Raw genomic sequence first — 17,972 nt, 5'->3', positions numbered from 1 at the left:
AACTGGGGGAATATTTTCAAATTGAAGGGTCACACGTTTAAGACAAAAACAAAGAGGAAGCTGTTCTCTCACCGAGTTGTGAACCTACAGAAAGCTATGCACGCTGAATCATTGAATTTGATCAAAGCTGAGATAGATCTCTGGGCAACAGAGTTGTGAGAATTAGGCAAGTAAGTAAAGTTGAGGCCAATATCAGTCTTATTGATATGAGACCAATTTCTGTTCCTGTTTCTTATGCCCTTTTACCTTTCAAGAGTAGGTTGGTCTTTGTAACTTCAGTGAAGTTCATAATTTGTCGTTTTGCTGTTCCTGACAGAGCTATTGGATGTCGTTTAGTGGTGGACTTCTAGTTTCAGAGAATGCCTTTGTGGCAAAGCTCAACTTCCTTATGATCAGTTCCTGCCCTTGGTCTCCTGTTCCTTTCCTTGTGTAGAGAGTCATCAGACTTTAAGTAATATCACATAGTACAGAGATTGCTAAATCACTGAACCTTTCAAGAGAGAGAGATAATTCAGCACATCTTGCTCGCAATGAAATTTGTCTACTTTGGTCTCATCTTTTTCCCACCACTTTGCAAAATAACCTGCTTCAGGTAGATACACAGTGAGCCTCATAAAAAGTCTTGTGGAATCTACTTCCACCACTTGTTTAAAAGTACAGAAACAAAGTTCAATATACATACATACTGAATGCATACAAGTGTAAGTCACTGTAGTGTTTACTGCCCAATTTGTGGAGATATTCCATTAAAATAATGAGATAACTTCTTCCCACAGGCAGTGAGAATGCTGAATGACCAAACAAACTGCTCACATTAATACATGTTCACGAAATAATATTTATTTACATACTTGAATACTTGTCCTGATGGTTCGTATGTGTGCTATGTCTGGTTGTGTGTTATTGGGTTGTACAATCAGATGACAATAAACTTGATTTGAAATGGTGTAAAAGGTTGGAAAGTCATTTACTATAAAAAATCCCATTTTAACAAGTCAGTCAAACCACAAATCAGTTAATTTTATGCAACTGTGAGCTGAGTCAGTGTTTCAATTTTAGTATGTGATGTGTGATTTATACAATCTTTTGGGAAGAAACTTAAATACATCCTGAACCAAATGTTGATTGTAATGTTGATATTTATCTATTCTTATATTGATTTCTCATTGGGCCATTCTCTAAGCCATCCATCTAGATTAGGTTGAAACAATCTAATTCACTCAATATTTCCACAAATGCTCTCAATATCAATTGTTGTGTGGTCAACAGGATGGGAAGTCTGAGAAATTTGAATACCTGGTTCTATGTTTTGTTCCTGTACCTCAGGCAGCGTATCTAATTCAAACTGAAATCACAGGAGTGAATCATGAACAACCCTGAATTTGAATTAAGACTTGTGTTAAGGATACAAGTGGCAATTTGCTACTGGAAGGAAACTTGAATGTAAATGTCAAATGTCAATTTCCTATTGCTTTTCCCGTCGGGGTAAGCAGCAGTGGAAACAGCTTTATTCATTACACAACTGCTGCTTTTCATTGGTCATTGAGGGCAGCCCTATCCTGCTTGTTCAAACCATCTTTTTCACTAACACGTGGAATGTATACGCAGGGCTCAGCAGAAATAGAAAGGCCGCTTAAGGTTAAGGTGACGTATATTTCAGCCGTTAGGAATTTTTTTTCGTCATTTTCCTGTTGATACTTGGGTGTTTTTCAACCCTTGGTGCTGAATGCAATATCCCTCATTGTATCAACCTTGGAATGGCATTCCCAACAAATGCTTGCACATGATATGTTCTTTTAAAAAGACACTTCTGAAGAATCACGTTAGCTAACAAGATTTAAATGAAGCAGAGTTTGTCCTTAGCTAGCAGTTTATCAGATTAACTGTGGTGAACAGAAAAGCCTTCTTTTGATATGTACCTAAAGATGGTGAGGTACAAATGAACCCTTAATAATAAACGTGTGTTTTTCCCCTTCACTTCATACTTCAAGCACAAGCCTTGTCTTTTGCTTTTATTGTTTTGGACAAGGTGAAATAGTTTTTTTTGATGATTGAAGCTCTGCTGCAATTCGTCGTGACAGGATATTTGAATCCAGAGGCTGGGTGTAAAGTATCGACCGGGTACAGCATGTTGGGGAAACTCTGATGAGCATATTGCAGATCCATAATAGAGGTAATTTTATCTTCCCTGCTTAGATATCATCACTTAATCTTGCTCCTCATGTGACTGAAGAATATCCTTAGTCTGCATTAAAAGCGAGATCTGAATTCTTCTTTGAAATCAGCATGGAAGAAGTTAAACCCAATGTCGTGCAGAGTCTCGCTCAAAGTAATAGCCACGATCTCAGAAACATCCTCTTTTTATAAGCTGACTCTGGTTTCACAAATGGTATCGACATCTATTTCAAACCGTATGCTCCATTGCTCTTTTAAGTTCTTCCTCTACTTCAAATTACTGATCAGCTCAACCAAAGTTTGAGGACATGAAGAAGTTCGACTCAAGGGGGGAACAGAAGTAACTAAAATGCTATGGTGAAAGGAACCTCGCACGTTGCACTGAAATAAGATGTTGTCCTTTATGAGATGATTTTTAAAAAATCTTTGAGTGGTCACTATTTCATTGATAAAGGGTTTCGATTTGAATTGTCGACCATTCTTTTTCTCCCCCCCTCTGATGTTGCTCAACCTGCTGAGCTCCTCCAGAAATTTGTATTTAGCTCCAGATTCCATCATCTAGAGTCTCCAACGAGGAAACCATGCCCATTAATGAAGGAAGCAGCTTTTGTCTATACTATTGTACTATTCTCTTATTCATCAATATGATGGTTTTGCTCTCCCCACACTGCATGGACTTATTAATTCAGCCAATGGTTAATGTACCCGTGCCAAAATTACTGATTATGGCTTCCAAACTGTGAATTACAAGCCTGTGTTGCTTCATGTTATTTAAAGAGCAACACAGCAAGCCCTGCAATATAAGCTAATATTCTCAACCAAAATGACACTGGGAGTAAATCATGTGGAATATGTAAATGAGATGCAAGCAATTAGGATGCTTTGTTGAGACATCTCCACTTGAATAAAATTTACCCATAGACACCGAGCAAAGTACAAATAAAAATAATTGAAGTTAGAGAAACAAGATTCCATGTCCATATAAATAAAAAATTTCCAGCTAATTTAGTCCTTTACAGAATAGATTCTTTTTAATTACCGGTATTTGTTATTCAAGAAGGTGGCCCAGACTGGATGTTTTCAAATCACATCTGAGTTGCAGAATAAGTTGGGCAGTTCAAGGTAAATTCATCTAGTTCCATGGCAATTTATATTGGGGCTGGTGCATGCGCTAATGTGAGGAGTTTTTTGTTCACATTCTCAGCTGAATATATCCTCTGGAGTAATGCTAAAATTCTTGATGTTGGGTGAATAAATTGTGAATTTATGGAAGATGCTTGTCACCATTTAAAATGCAGACGTTCCCCTCCTAAGATTTCCCAAGAACGGTTATCCAAAATAAGTTCAGGCTTGACTCTATGACTCGGCAGGGGTGAGCACTGAGGTCTGAGCTGCACATCTGATTATCACCAATGTGGCCTTGACCCAAAAGCTGGCCAAGCCATGGATCAGATAAGGAAATTCAATTCATAAATCAAATGCAAGTAAGAAAGGCACAATACCTTGCATTATCCCTTCCATGAGACTTCAGGAAGTTCATATTCCTGTATCTTGATAAGAAAGCCACCAGCTGATCATTAGTTCTAAGGAGCAAATATAAAAAATAGATTTTAATAATCCATCTCTCATTAATAGATTGCTACAGTTCAATAATATAAAGCACAATTTCCCCAACTCCCTTCCGCCAACTTTACAGCGATTAAAAATGGAGTATATCACAAAATTCTGTGGACACTGTGGTTGAAGTAGAAGTACAAAATGCTGGAGAATGTCAGCAGGTCAAACAGTGTCCTTTAAGGCCCAAAAGATACATAACCAACGTTTTGGGCTTGAGCCCTTCATCAAAGTACTTCTGTCACATGGCCCAACTTGACAGCAGGCTGGGCTGTACTTCACACTGGAGGTCAAGAGTCAGTGTACAGTGTGTATCTCTTCTACCCAGTGGATGGTCTTGATTGGCCTAAACTGAGGTGGGAACAATCCATACTCAGTTTTGCACCTCAGGTTGTTGCCTTTTACAAAAAGCTAATAAAAGGTAAATCACAAGATTTTGGCCCATTGAGTTGGCTCCGCCATTCTAATCATTAATTGATCCTTCCTCCCTCACTACCCCATTCCCCCGCCTTTCTCCTCGCAACCCTTGATACCCTAATTAACAAAATACCTGTCATTCTCTGCCTTGAAGACACCCAATGACCTCACTTCACCTGTGGCAATAAGTTCCATAGGTTCAGGATCCTCTGTCTAAAGAAATGTTTCCGCATTTCTGTTTTAAATTAATGACCTTTTATCCTGAAGTTATGCCCTCTTGTCCTAGAATCCCCTACCATGGGAAATATCTTTGCCACATCAACTCTGTCCAGGCCTTTAAGCATTCAAAATGCCTCGATGAGGTTCCTCCCCCCTCCACTCCCCCTCCATCCTTCTTTATTCCAATGAGAACAGACCTAGAGCCGACAATCCTCATATGCCAACCCTTTCATTTCTGGTATCATTCTCGTAAATATTGTTTAAACCCTCTCCAATCCCAGTATGTCTTTTCTTAAATAAGGCACCCAAAACTGAACACAGTACTCCCAGTGAGGTCTCACCAGAGCTGGAAATAGTCAACGTTTCCAATTGAAGATCCTTTATTTTCTACTTGGAACATTAATTTTGTTTCTCTTTCCACAAATGGCAAAGTGCTTATAGCATTTTCTGAGTTTATTTCTGATTTCCAACATGTATCTCCAGTCTTTTTGACTTTTGACATCTAGGTTACGTTTTTGTCCTGTCATTTTCAATGTTTATATTTACATTTTAATGTAAATATATTGATTTTATGTATTGTTTACTAAATTTATGTTCATTTGTAAAATTCTTGCAATTATTTAAACATATTTCAACTGTTTCTAAGTATTTGCAATGACCTGTGCTATCATAAGACCATCAGGGGTGCAGGATCCCAGGGTTCAGTCCCGAAGCCTGGTTGTTTTTTTAAAATTCAGACATATGGCGTGATTACAGGCCATTTTTGCCCACGAGTCTGTGCCGCGCAATTTACACCCAATTAACCTACAGCCCCAGTTGGTGGGAGGAAATGAACTCGCTGATATTGAAAAAAAATTGCTGATTATGTTGTGCTTCCTTCTTTTAGTTTTCTCTGAAAAAATGACATCTTGTTGGAATGCTTCCACCGAATCAGAGAAGGTGGTGAGGAGAGTGGGACAAGAGCCATGTTGATTCACAACTGCAAATTTGTACTCGAGACCTTAAGAACAAATCGTCATTCTGGTTCTATTTGGTCCCAAATTAGAAGGTTTACAGGATATTCAAAACTGTTGCTTCAGCTTCTGTTCCTGACTGCAAACTGGGTAAAATGCAAGTTTTTTTAATGCATTGAAAAGTACAGGGGTTTCAAGCAATGTCTTAATCGCTTCCTTTTTCCATTCCAACAACTTGCAAGAACTGCGGAGACAACTGCAGTGCAATGATTCAAATCTTCAACATTTGGCAATTATATTTCATTAGCGTAATGATACAGAGGAAAGGGATTAAACACAAGGTCGGTCTCCCTGTATGCAGATGATCTTTTACTTTTCGTCTCAGATCCAGTTGTCCCCCTTTCCCATACATCATTACTTTCACAATCCAGTCAATTTTCAGGAAATAAACTGAATAAAAGTGATTTTCTTCCATTGAATTCATCTGCAGTACTGTATGATGGTTTCCTTTTAAGATTTTTTAAAGACAATGTATCTATCTTAGTCACAAACATCTTAAGGAGAATTATCTTGCTGTTGAAACAAGTGAAGCATTCTTTGACTCAGTGGTCACTTTTGCTGACAACTTTAATAGGCCTTGTAAACTGGCTCTTTTAAAATGAATATTTTACCTACATTTTAATTTTTTCAATCTGTTCCAATTTTTGTTCCTAAATTGTTTTTTGGTTTTTTTTTTAAACTTACTTGACTCAGCCATATATGGAAGGAGGAACGCCCTCGCCTTAATAAGTTCTTCTACAGAGATCTGAGAGAGGTGGTGAATGGCTCTGCCTAACTTTAGATCTTACTACTGTGCAACCAAAATACAAAGCCTTCACTTCCATTTTCAACTACGTTAATAGACTATTTAAGAATTGGATCATCTATGAGGATTTGGGCACAATTTAGAAAACATTTTGCATTTTATAATTTCTCTCTTTCAAGCCTTCTCGTATCTAATCATTTTTTTAACCTTCCTTAAATGACGCTATTTTTCAGAGATGGTGTAGAGAGGGTATTCAAAGTTTTAAGGATCTGTTCATTGATGGATATTTTTCATCATTTGAGCAGCTTTTTGCTAAATGTTACCTACCCAAATCTCAATTAATACCCATTATTTACGAGAGATTGTTATGTTTAAATCATATTTTGTTAGCTAAAATTAAAAATGCTTGGGAACAGAATTTGAATTTGACTATCAGATGTGGATTGGGACATAATTCTTAGTTAATAGCTCTTTGTTATGTCCTTGTCATGGTTTAATACAATTTAAAGTGGTAAACAAAGCACATATGTCTAATTTTTATTCTGATAGAAGTCCCTGTTGAGACAGGTGTAAGAGTGGAAAAGCATATGAATTAATGTTCTGGACTTGTCCTGGTCTAGAAAAATACTGGAAAGAAGTTTTCCATACTTTGTCAAAAACTTTTTATACCAAACCCTTTGGTGGCCCTCTTTGGTTCAATGGGAGGGAATGATTCTTATTTATCTTTGATTCAGACTCGTGCTATCTGTTTCACCTCTCTTTTGGCAAGATGAGCGATTTTACTTCAATGGAAGGATACTGCCTCACCTACTCATGATCAGTGATTACGTGACATCATGTCTTCTTTGAATATGGAAATTTTGTTGTTCAGTTAATAATTCCGATACAAGATTTCAAATGTCATGGGTGTCATTTATGACTCCCATAACTTACTTTGTAATTTCACTTCAATGTAATTAAATTGTCTGATTCATATCTTTTCCATTTCACATTTTTTCTACCTTAATTTTTCTTTTATTACTAATCTTATACAGAATCTGACAAAGTGGTGAGGCAGGCATTTGGGTCTTTTCTCCTTTTTATTTTTTTTCTATTTGTTCCTTTTTTTCTATGTTGTTGTTATTAGCTTTTTTTTATATAAAAATATATAGTACTTTGAACAGGAATTATGGATATGATTTACAACTTATGTATGTTTTTGATATACTGAATGTTTTATTAATTTTGCGAAACTATCCTTATCATTTTTTCAAAATGTATGATTTGTACGTTCTTTATTAAAATCAATAAAAATATTTTAAAAAGAAAATAAATCTTTGACTAATATGTTGCTGAGTGAACAGTTGAAAATTTAGAATTGGAGATTTTGTAAGTGGAGTTTAAATGCCACTGGCCTCTGCCCCTTGCATAAGGTAGGCCAAGGAATATATTTTGGTGTTCATGGGACAAGACTATCAATTGATTTGTTTCATGGAAGTATTTTTCATCTGAAATTCATTGGAACCAATAAAGGAAATGGAGTTTTAAATGCAGAACAATACAGTACTTAATTGACAAGTATTTTTTTTTGTTAAATAGAACAGCTTTAATTCGCATGTACTCATATGATTATGTGAATCCATACCCAATAATGCAGAAACTTGACCAGATTGGAATTTCAGTTCTCACTTTTGGCTAGGCTCATGCCTTAACTATTGTAAGAACTAAGTAACATCTGACAAATCTGCTAATTTTCTTCCTTTTGCTCTCCTTTCCCCACGCCCCAACACACACACACACACACACACACACACACACACACACACACACACAAAGTACTTTCTCAAGGGATGAAAGATAAAAATCTTATCACAAAAGCAGCTACAACCATGGAAAATTAAATTCAATGCAATAAGCAAACATACACTATTAGGAGTTCGACATTTTATTTTTTGGAATGACTGTGTGATAATGGAGAAGCTATAATATCAGGAGGCGAAGATGTAATTTCACTAACAGTTCACTATTCTAGAATTATTTTTTCATTAAAAAATACATTAAACAGAATAAGCCTTTGGAAATTACTAACTGTATAAGAGGAGCTCAAAGATGAAAGTTTTCTCATCGGTCCAGATCATTGGAGAAAGATATGAAACACACAGGATGATAATTTGGTAATGGAAATCTGTAGGTTACAACATTGGCATCATTTTTAAATGACATCTGATTTGTATTCATCGATGCTAAATGATCATAAAAATAATATCATTATATGTGAAAATGTATATTGTTTAGCTTGAATGAAAAAAAATCTGCTAAAGGATTAGAAGTTTCCAAAGAAGCAAAACTGACTGGTTTCTTAGTTGTAACTTATTCCCTACATAGCATCAGATAAGGCAAATGTCTCAGTCTGTGTTTTAGTGCATTTTCTGCATTGTTTACTACAAACCTTCTCTGATACCCAGGCAATTGTCAAACTAAAGAACATATATAGGCTGTTCAGTCACTTGAACCCTGTGGATCTGCACAGCTAACAAAAACGCACTAAGGTCCAAAAAGAAGCAGGATCACCAGAAAATCTGAACTTGGGGAATGTATTAACCAGATATAGAAATTTAGGAGGCCTCATGGCCCAGACTACAGACTCAGAGTTCCACAGCAGAGACATCAGTCCCCTGCCCCCATCTTCTCTACTGTTATCCCATTTACCACTATTTGGTCCATAGCCTTCCACAGTGTTCATCCAGAGTCTTTTTACACATTGTGAGAGCACTTGCTTCCCCCACCTTCTCAGGCAGTGCCTTCCAAATGGTAACCACTTTTTGGGTGACAACACTTTTTCTTAAAATGTCCTCTAGCTCTCTTGCTCCTCAACCTATCTCCTTTTGGTCTTCAATGTCTCCAGAACCAAGGATGCACAACCTTCATGCTACTGACTTTGTTTCTGAACCCAAGTCACTGGAGCTGTGAGGAGCAGTTTCACAAGCTGCACCACTGGTGTCAAACAGGATGAAATGGCAATCCCTCATTCAATCTCTCCTTCTCACACTATCTCTAAGTGCTTGCAATAGATAAAATGTCGCCCAATGTTAATTGATAGTGCATTTATTTATTGCAGTTGATCTGAATGCCTCTCATACAGTTATTTCAATTATTATGTATTTATTTATCTTTCATTCTTTGAAAAATGCTAGTTTGTATTCCTGGTCATCTCCACATTATTTGGTTATTTTCACATTCTACCACTCATATTTAAAATTAAAGGCATTAGAAAATTCATTTCAATTGCCATGAAGCTGAATGCCGTCCCCTCAACGGACGCAGCACTAGGAGCAACTTGGCAGATATAGAAGCCTCCATGGGCAGAAATGGTCAGTTAACATTTTGGATTGGGACTCTTCATCGAGATGCAACCCTTTATGCTGACCCAAAATGTTGAAGAACAATTTCTACCCATGCATGCTGAGTCCCTCCAGCTTCTCATTATTTGCTTAAGATGCCAACATGGGCAGTTTTCTTTTCACCTTTCTATTATAAGGAAATGGAAGCTTTGAGTTGAAGTTGAGAAACACAGGAGACAGCAGATGCTGGAATATGAAACTAAACACACTCTGCTAGAGAAACTCAGCAGGTGGAGAATCAGTGAGGGAAAGAAGAATGGAGCCGAATTTATCGAGACCGGGGAATATTGCGACCAGTCTCCATAAAGGACTTCAACAGTGTGTTTAGCTTGTGAGTAGCAGCAAGATTCTGTCCATGATGGAAAATAAACGTTAGTGTTACCATCGATGTTCACTTTACGTGAACAAAAAAAAAGCCAGTGATAGTGAAGTGGGAATGTCTATTGAGTCAATGTCTATCGAGTCAATGGTCATGTTTTTTTCAGCAAATCTAATTTACACTTTTATACTCAAACAACTACCCTGAAGTAGTGTTTCATTAATTTTTCTTTGCAGAAAATAATCATTTGACTGTACCCAAGAATTCTTTTATAATTGGCCTAGATTTGTTGCCTCTCTCTGACAAATGAAAGCCCCACAACTGAGTAGTTTAGACGGTGGGAGGTTAATATTTTAAATTATTCCAAGGACAAACACAATCTGCCTCAACCTACACAGTGGTGTCTGGAATTTGAATGCATCTAATGAGGTCAGTGAAATAAATGAAGGAAAGTGGGCTAAGAAATGCTTTGTTTGAACCCTTCAACTGAGATATCCAGTACTGCAAGAGTTTAAGGCTTTGCAGGCCACAGATCAGGGCAGGATTTAATGCTGGAAAGATTGCTCCAACAACAATCTCGCACTCAATGTCACTAAAACAAAAGAGCTGATAGTTGAATTCAGGAATGGAAAACCAGAGGTATACGATCCAGTAATTATTGGGGGATCAGAGGTGGAGAGGGTGAACAAATTTAAGTTCCTGGGAGTCACTATCTAGGAGGATCTTTCCTGGACCCAACACACAAACGGCATCTTGAAAAAAGCATGTCAGAGCCTCTACTTCCTCAGGAGTTTGCAGAGGTTTGGTATGACATCGGAAACCCTGGCAAATATACTATATATAGTATATAACAATTACAGCACGGAAACAGGCCATTAGGCCCTTCTAGTCCGCACCGAACCAAACACCCCTTTCTAGTCCCACCTCCCTGCACAATGCCCATAACCCTCCATCTTCTTCTCATCCATATACCTGTCCAATCTTTTCTTAAATAATACAATTGACTCCGCCGCCACTATTTCTCCCGGAAGATCATTCCACACGGCTACCACTCTCTGAGTAAAGAAGTTCCCCCTCATGTTACCTCTAAACCTCTGCCCCTTAATTCTTAACTCATGTCCTCTTGTTTTAATCTTTCCTCCTCTTAACGGAAATAGTCTATCCACATCCACTCTGTCTATCCCTTTCATAATCTTAAATACTTCTATCAAATCCCCTCTCAACCTTCTACGCTCCAAAGAATAAAGACCTAATCTGTCCAATCTCTCCCTATACTCTAGATGCTTAAACCCAGGTAACATTCTGGTAAACCTTCTCTGCACTCTCTCCACTCTGTGTGGTGGAAAGTGTGCTGACCTGCTACATTAGTCTGGTATGGAATATCAATACCTCTGGGTAGAAAGCCCTGCAAAAGCTAGTGGACTCAGCTCAGGGCATCACAGGCAAAACCCTCCCAACCATCAAGAACATCTACAGGGAAGGCTGCTATCGGAGAGCAGCAGGAATCATCAAAGACCCACATAAGCCAGTACATGCTCTGTTCTCACTGCTACCATCAGGAAAGAGGTGTAGGTGCCACAAGACCTGCACCACCAGGTTCAGGAGCGGCTGTCACCCCTCCACCATCAGACTCTTCAACAAAAAACTCAATCAGGGACTTTATTGATTTTTTTCTCACTCTGTATTCTAATCAGCTTGTTTACATTTCTTTATTTGTTTACATGTCTACGCTGTGTCAGTTTTTTCTTTGCACCATCAATAAGTGGTAATTCTCCCCTGGCCTGCAGGAAAAAGAATCTCAGGGTTGCATGTGATACCATGTATGTATTTTGACAATAAGTCTGAAATCTGGATGTAACTGGGGTGGTTTGGACCAGGGTCGCAAGCTTAGGTGATGGAGAGTGGGGGCATTAGGGACACAAGAAGAGCCAGGTGACCACATAACTTCCTGGAGGTAGGTTGCAGTATCCTTATAGGAGCAGGTCTCATAAATGCGGTGAAGACTTGTATCCACTAATAAAAATCCCAGAGGGGAAGGACAACAGTACAGAATATGCATTGGTGAACTCTACACAGCATGTCTGGGCTCCCCCATGCAGTAACATGCCTGAGAGATGAAGGGTGCCTGAGGAAAATCATTAAGCAACTTTATGGCCCCACCTTTCCATTATGTTATACTGTAAAAGTCCTAAAATCCAGACTGCTCACAAGGATTGGGTTGGTTCGGATTTTACAGATTCTTGGGGAGTACCTTTAAAATTCAAATTTAAGGAGAATAAATAAGAGATCAACAGGTCATTTATGATGGTATTTAAGTACAAAAAAAAAACAAAGAAATATTTATCTGTTCATTTCCGTGTCTTCTGTCATGCTTACACACGCACACTTTTCGAGAAGTCCAGATTCTCGGGTGCTCTGGATTTCTGGCATCCAGATTTTTGGACCTTTACTGTATTTTCCACTGATGTTGAAATGCCAAAAATATGGCTTGCGTGAAGCAATTTCAAAGTATTCTTATATAGTAGGTTGCAAGTGAGTTAACTGATTCAAGGGGGCTATTCAATTACATAAATAATCTTCTCCGTTTCATCCGTAGCAGCAGAAGGGAGATGAAGGATTACTGGATAGAAAAGGGAAATGCTTTTCCAATACTTCCATTGAGTCAGAAAGAACACCAATTGCTCCCCACTGATTCACATTCCCTATCTCATCACAAGTCTCTTCTCCCCAGTTAAATTGTACTTATATGCCCCTCTTCAGCCAACCAGAATTGTTGTTGTGAAACTCATCCAAGCCTAAGAAACCTTGCTGAAGCCAATGCATCACTTATTTCTTTGTCATAAGTGAGGACCTACGCCATGTCATCTCTCAAACTTACCTGTGCCGTCTACGAACAATATTAATCAGATGACCTCCTTGATGGTAGGGCCCTTTTCAAGGTGCATCTCCATTTTTGGTCAAAATATCTTTTGTTCTGAAATAGGCGAAAGTTCCTTGCTCTTGTGTGTCTGGCCCGGTCATTGGTAACTCAGCAGTAGACAAGCAGTGTCAGGATGAATCTGCAGCTTTCTCTCAAGTATTGCAGTGCAGGGGTTAGAGAGGTAACCAATACCCTTTCACACTACAGCCAATGACTAGACAACAGGGCTGAATTGCTCACTATTTTCTATAAACTAAAAACTGCTCTTGTAGACACTACCTCCAGAAACTCAGGAGAAATATCACTTGAGTGTTCAGTACAATGTTCATAACCTTCCTCTATTTGTCATTCCTCTTTCTTTAAGCTCAATTGAAACAAATAGACACTAAATCCCTTCTCATAAATTTGTCATCTTAAAGACTTTTTTAAAATTATATCATTATTGGGATTTTTAACTGTCAATCAAAAACCATCCATTGGCGAAACAGAGATTGTTAACTTTTCATATAGTGTGCAAAGATGGGACACTTCGGTAACAGATGCATCAGAAAGCCATCGTTGAGAGTGATAGGATGATGGGGAAAGAACACCGATTGGAGGCAGATTAGTCAAAGGATGATACCTCTGGAAATATGTCCATCCAGCAATAGCAACCCTAAGCATCAATGAGGTACACTGGAAATTATAGCCACCTTTTGCTGTATAATGGAGATGTGGCAAAGCAGTCATGCAATTATGATATTTCAAGTTAAAATGTCACAAAATACATGGCATGGTGAGGATGGCATTTCTGCAAACAGACTAACGGGTCATCTCTAACATTTGTGCAGAGCACAATTACAGAATTGCAATGAAAAGAAAGATCAATTAAAGCCAAACAAGGACAAACTGATAGCACTGTTCAGGTTCATTCAGGAGCCCGATGGCTGTAGGGAAGAAAGCGTGCTGGTTTGTGCTTTCACACTCCCGAGTGTTGTACATGATATGTTGGGGGTATGATGGGTCCTTCAGTATACTGGTTATCTTTCCCAGGCAGTGGAAGATGTAGATGGAGTCCATGGAGGGGAAGGAAGTTCGTGTGATATTTTCAACTGTGTTCACCACCTTCTGGAGCTTCTTTCAATTTTAAGAAGACCACCTCCCACCCCCTGCTGTGATGCTTTCAGAGGGTGCATCTGTAGAAGTTGTTGAAGGACGCGGCAGGGAGGGGGAAAGCAAACTTCCTTAGTCTATAATGATAATAAAAACACAACGCTGGAGAAACTCAACAGGTCAAACGATGTCCTTTATATAGCAAAGATAAAAATACATAATTGACATTTCAGGCTTGAGCTCTGTCACAATGCCAAACTCTTCTTCCATCGCCTCCATCTCTGGGTTTTAAAAAGAACTCTGACTGCTACAATTACAATCCAGGCTACTGCGTATATAGTGAAGATAACTACAAGTTGAGAAGCATTACATATTTACGAAGAGGTTAATGATGTGCGAATCAGGAAATCACAGGGACATCACACATAAGATGAGTTTCCTGTGCAGTTTCACAGACACCAATAACTTGCTAACAGTCAAACCTGCAGTGAATTTTTTGAGTCAAGCCCTCAATTGTGAGAGATAAGGAATTGAACAGCCCAATGGGTCCACAATACAACCCCTATAAATAGTCCAGAAAGAAGCGACCTGCAAGGAATTCCATAGGCAAGTAGAAAGTGTCACATTGCATTTGTCAGTTTTCAACTGGATTACTCATTGCTTGAGCCTCGACTTAAACTTGCTCCATTTTTAACTTTTCCTCATTCTGATGTAGTTGTTGAAATGAAATATCTTTTCTTTCATAAAATTTGTTTTTCACTGCACCGAATCCATTGGACCTACTGAGAACTTCTCTCTCTCTCTAGCCCAATTGCTGTCTACTTACAATAAAGTGTAGCGGCTACCCAGCTAATTGAAGGAGCGCACAACCCGACAGGTCGAGCTCAGTGAGCAAAAGCGGATTTATCGCAGGATGCCTGGCTGGTCTTATACTCCCAGCCCGGACCTGGCTGAGAACAGCGCTGGGGTGCCCCGACGTCACTGGGGAGTCACGTGGGTCCCCAAGCGCAGGCTTCTGAGCCCGGTGCCAAGGTCGGGAGGAAACCCCCGACGGTGCCGTTTTGGCCTGCTGCCCCGCCACGTGCGTGACAAGCGGGACCGGTTCACCTGCCTAATGGCGTACTGCCATACAGCAACCCCCCCCCAGAACTGGTGCCAATGTCCTTTTTTGCCGGGTGGCCTTGCTTCTTGGGTTGGGCCACAACTACTGGTTCGATGGGGTCGAGGAGGGCTGGCTTTAACCTGTCCACGGAAAAAAGTTCCCTCTTACCACCAATGTCCAGTGTGAAAGTGGATCCTGAACACTGGACAATTTTGTACGGCCCTTTGTATGGTCTTTGTAGAGGTGCTATGGACAGGTCCTGCCTGATAAAAACGTACTCTGCGGAGTACAGCTCGCTGGGGATGTAAGAGGCCATGTCTAGGTGGCGGTGGGGGTGTGAAGGAGTCCAACTGAACCCAGAGGCAGGGAAATAGACCGTGCAGTGACTGCTGGGGGTTGTGAGGTGTGTTGACGAACTCATCAGGTAGGTCTAGCAGCGCACCGTAGACCAGCTCGGCTGATGACGCCTGTAGGACTTCTTTGGGTGTCGAGCGGATGCCCAGGAGCACCCAAGGCAGCTCGTCCACCCAGTCGGGGCCGGTGAGGTGGGCCATAAGTGCCGACTTAAGGTGGCGGTGCAATCGCTCAACGAGCCCATTGGCCTATGGGTGATAGGCCGTGGAGTGATGTAGCTCAATCCCCACCCTGTTGGCGAGCTGTGCCCAGAGCGCAGAGGTGAACTGGGCATCCCGATCACTGGAGAGGTGGTTCAGGACATCGAACCAGGCAACCCAAACATTCAAAAGCACTTGGGAGCAGGATTCCATGGAAGAATCTGGCATTGGGATCACCTTGGGCCAATGAGTGGTGCAGTCTACCACTGTGAAAAGGTAATGATTACCTCGGGAAACATATATATGTGGCTGAACTGTTCCTGGACATGTTCGAAATCTTGTGCGGGCACTCTGGTGTGCCTGTGTACCTTGGAAAGCTGGCAATGGGTGCAGGTTTTGGCCCAGTCCGCAATCTGCTTCCAAAGCCCGTGCCAGACAAATGTTCTCGTGGACCTGATAGAAGGGTGGGAAAGGTCATGGATATGGTGGAAGACTTGCCTGCGCCACTGCTGGGGAACCACTGGTCGCGGGGTGCCCAAGGAGACATCGCACAGGACGGTGCCCTCACCGTGAGGTGTCCAGAGGTCCTGTAACTGTAGGCCCGTGCTGGCAGTCCTGAAGGCCCGTGTCTCCTTGTCGGACTTCTGGTCCCAGGCAAGCTGGTCGAAGTTGAGGCCGGGTGTCAGCGCACAAATGGCCGGTCATGAGAGTGCATTAGCGACCACGTTGTCTTTCCCCGCCTTGTGCCGAATGTCGATGGTGAACTCCGACACGAAGGAGAGGTGATGCTGTTGGCGGGCCAACCAGGGATCTCTTGTCATAGCAAGCGCCTGAGTGAGGGGTTTGTGGTCAGTAAAAATTGTGAAAGGCCTCCCTTCCAAGAAATAGTGGAAATGATGCACCACCAAGTATATGCCCAGCAACTCACGATTGAAAGCACTATACTTGCGTTCTGGTGGGTGAAGAAGTCGGCTAAGGAATGCCAGTGGTTTCCACTGTCCATTCACCTGCTGCCCCGATGGCTGTGGCAGAGACATAAACGGAGAGCGCCATATGCAGGTCGGTGCATGGGTGGACGATCAGGGTAGCCTTCGCGAGGGCATCTTTCATGGCTTCAAATGCCCTGCTGGCCTCTGGAGTCCAGGTGAGTGTCTTGTCTTTGGTCCTGATGAGGGCGAAGAGCGGCTGCATGAAGCACGCAGCGCCTAGAATGAAGCGGTTATAAAAATTCACCATACCCGCGAACTCATGTAGCCCCTTGAGGTTGTCCGGGCGTGGGAACTCCCTGATTGCAGTGACCTTCATAGCGGCAGGTGTGGCTCCTTCGGCCGTGATGGTACGGCCCAGGAACTGCATGGACTCTTCCCAAACTGGAACTTGGACAGATTGATCGTTAGGCCGAAGTTGGGAGAAGAGGGTGAGCAGGTGAGACGTGTTGTGCCCGATCTCTGCTGGCAACTAGGACGTTGTCCAGGTAAATTAATTCAAAATTCAAATCCCTGCCCACTGTGTCCATAAGGCGCTGGAAGATCCGGGCAGCATTCTTGAGCCCAAATGGCATGCGTAGGAACTCAAACAAGCCGAAGGGGGTGATGATGGCCATTTTGGGTATGTCCTCGGGGTGCATCGGGATTTGGTGATACCCGTGCACCAGGAATACCCTCGCGCCATGCAGGTTGGCCGTAAAGTCCTGGATGCGAGCAATCGGGTAACGGTCAGGTACTGTCCCATCTCCAAAGGGGCACCAGCCGCCAGAGGCTTTCGGGACCAGGTGGAGTAGTGAGGCCCAAGGACTATCGGAGCGTCGAATGATCCCCAGCTCCTGCAGATACGAAAACTTTTCCTTTGCTATCTGGAGCTTATTCGCCGGGAGCCGGCGTGCCTTGGCGTGTACCAGCGGGCACCCCGTGGCGTGGTGAGGTGGTGGAGAACTGCAGCTTGAGGAGGGATGAGAACTCATCCAGAATATGCTGAAATTCATCCTTGGGCGTGCTAATCGTGGCCATCTGTGGCTGCTCTGTGCGGGAGACGAACGGATTGGAAGGTATGGGCATCTACCAGTCGCCTACTTCAAATGTCGACCAGGAGTCCGTAGGCGAGGAGGAAGTCGACACCCAGGATGGTGGTTGGAAGGGACGAAACTGTGAACCTCCAAAAGAACTTCCGCTGGTCAATCTGGAAGTGGACGGTCTTGTCTCTATACGTTTGGATCTCCATCGATTTGGCTGCACAGAGGGGAGGTCCTCGAGGCCAGTTCCGGGACTCGATGGGTGTGGCTGGAATGACCCTGGTGTTGATGAGGAAGCGTCGGCCACTGAATGTATCCCGCAAGTAGAGAAGGCTGTGTTCTTGGCCAGTTGTCGCAGCCATTAACAGCGGCCAGCCTGCTCGTTTCCCTGGAACGAGCCGGGCTAATAACACT

The 17,972-nt window shown here is 41.6% G+C and overlaps 1 protein-coding gene across 1 annotated transcript in view; it reads right to left on the bottom strand.

Annotated features, from left to right (window-relative positions):
* xylt1 (xylosyltransferase I) overlaps nt 1–17,972 on the bottom strand; it is a 235,230-nt gene that overhangs the window by 49,886 nt on the left and 167,372 nt on the right. Inside the window, exon 5 of the mRNA XM_069906589.1 lies at nt 3,678–3,758. Coding sequence (XP_069762690.1) covers nt 3,678–3,758 — 81 coding nt within the window. The remainder of the gene's footprint in view (nt 1–3,677; nt 3,759–17,972) is intronic.

This window comes from Narcine bancroftii, chromosome 12 (genome assembly GCF_036971445.1).
Source record: "Narcine bancroftii isolate sNarBan1 chromosome 12, sNarBan1.hap1, whole genome shotgun sequence".
Taxonomy (NCBI): Eukaryota; Metazoa; Chordata; class Chondrichthyes; order Torpediniformes; family Narcinidae; genus Narcine; species Narcine bancroftii.
The sequence above is the reverse complement of the archived record's forward strand: the minus strand, read 5'-3'. Positions and strand labels throughout refer to the sequence as shown.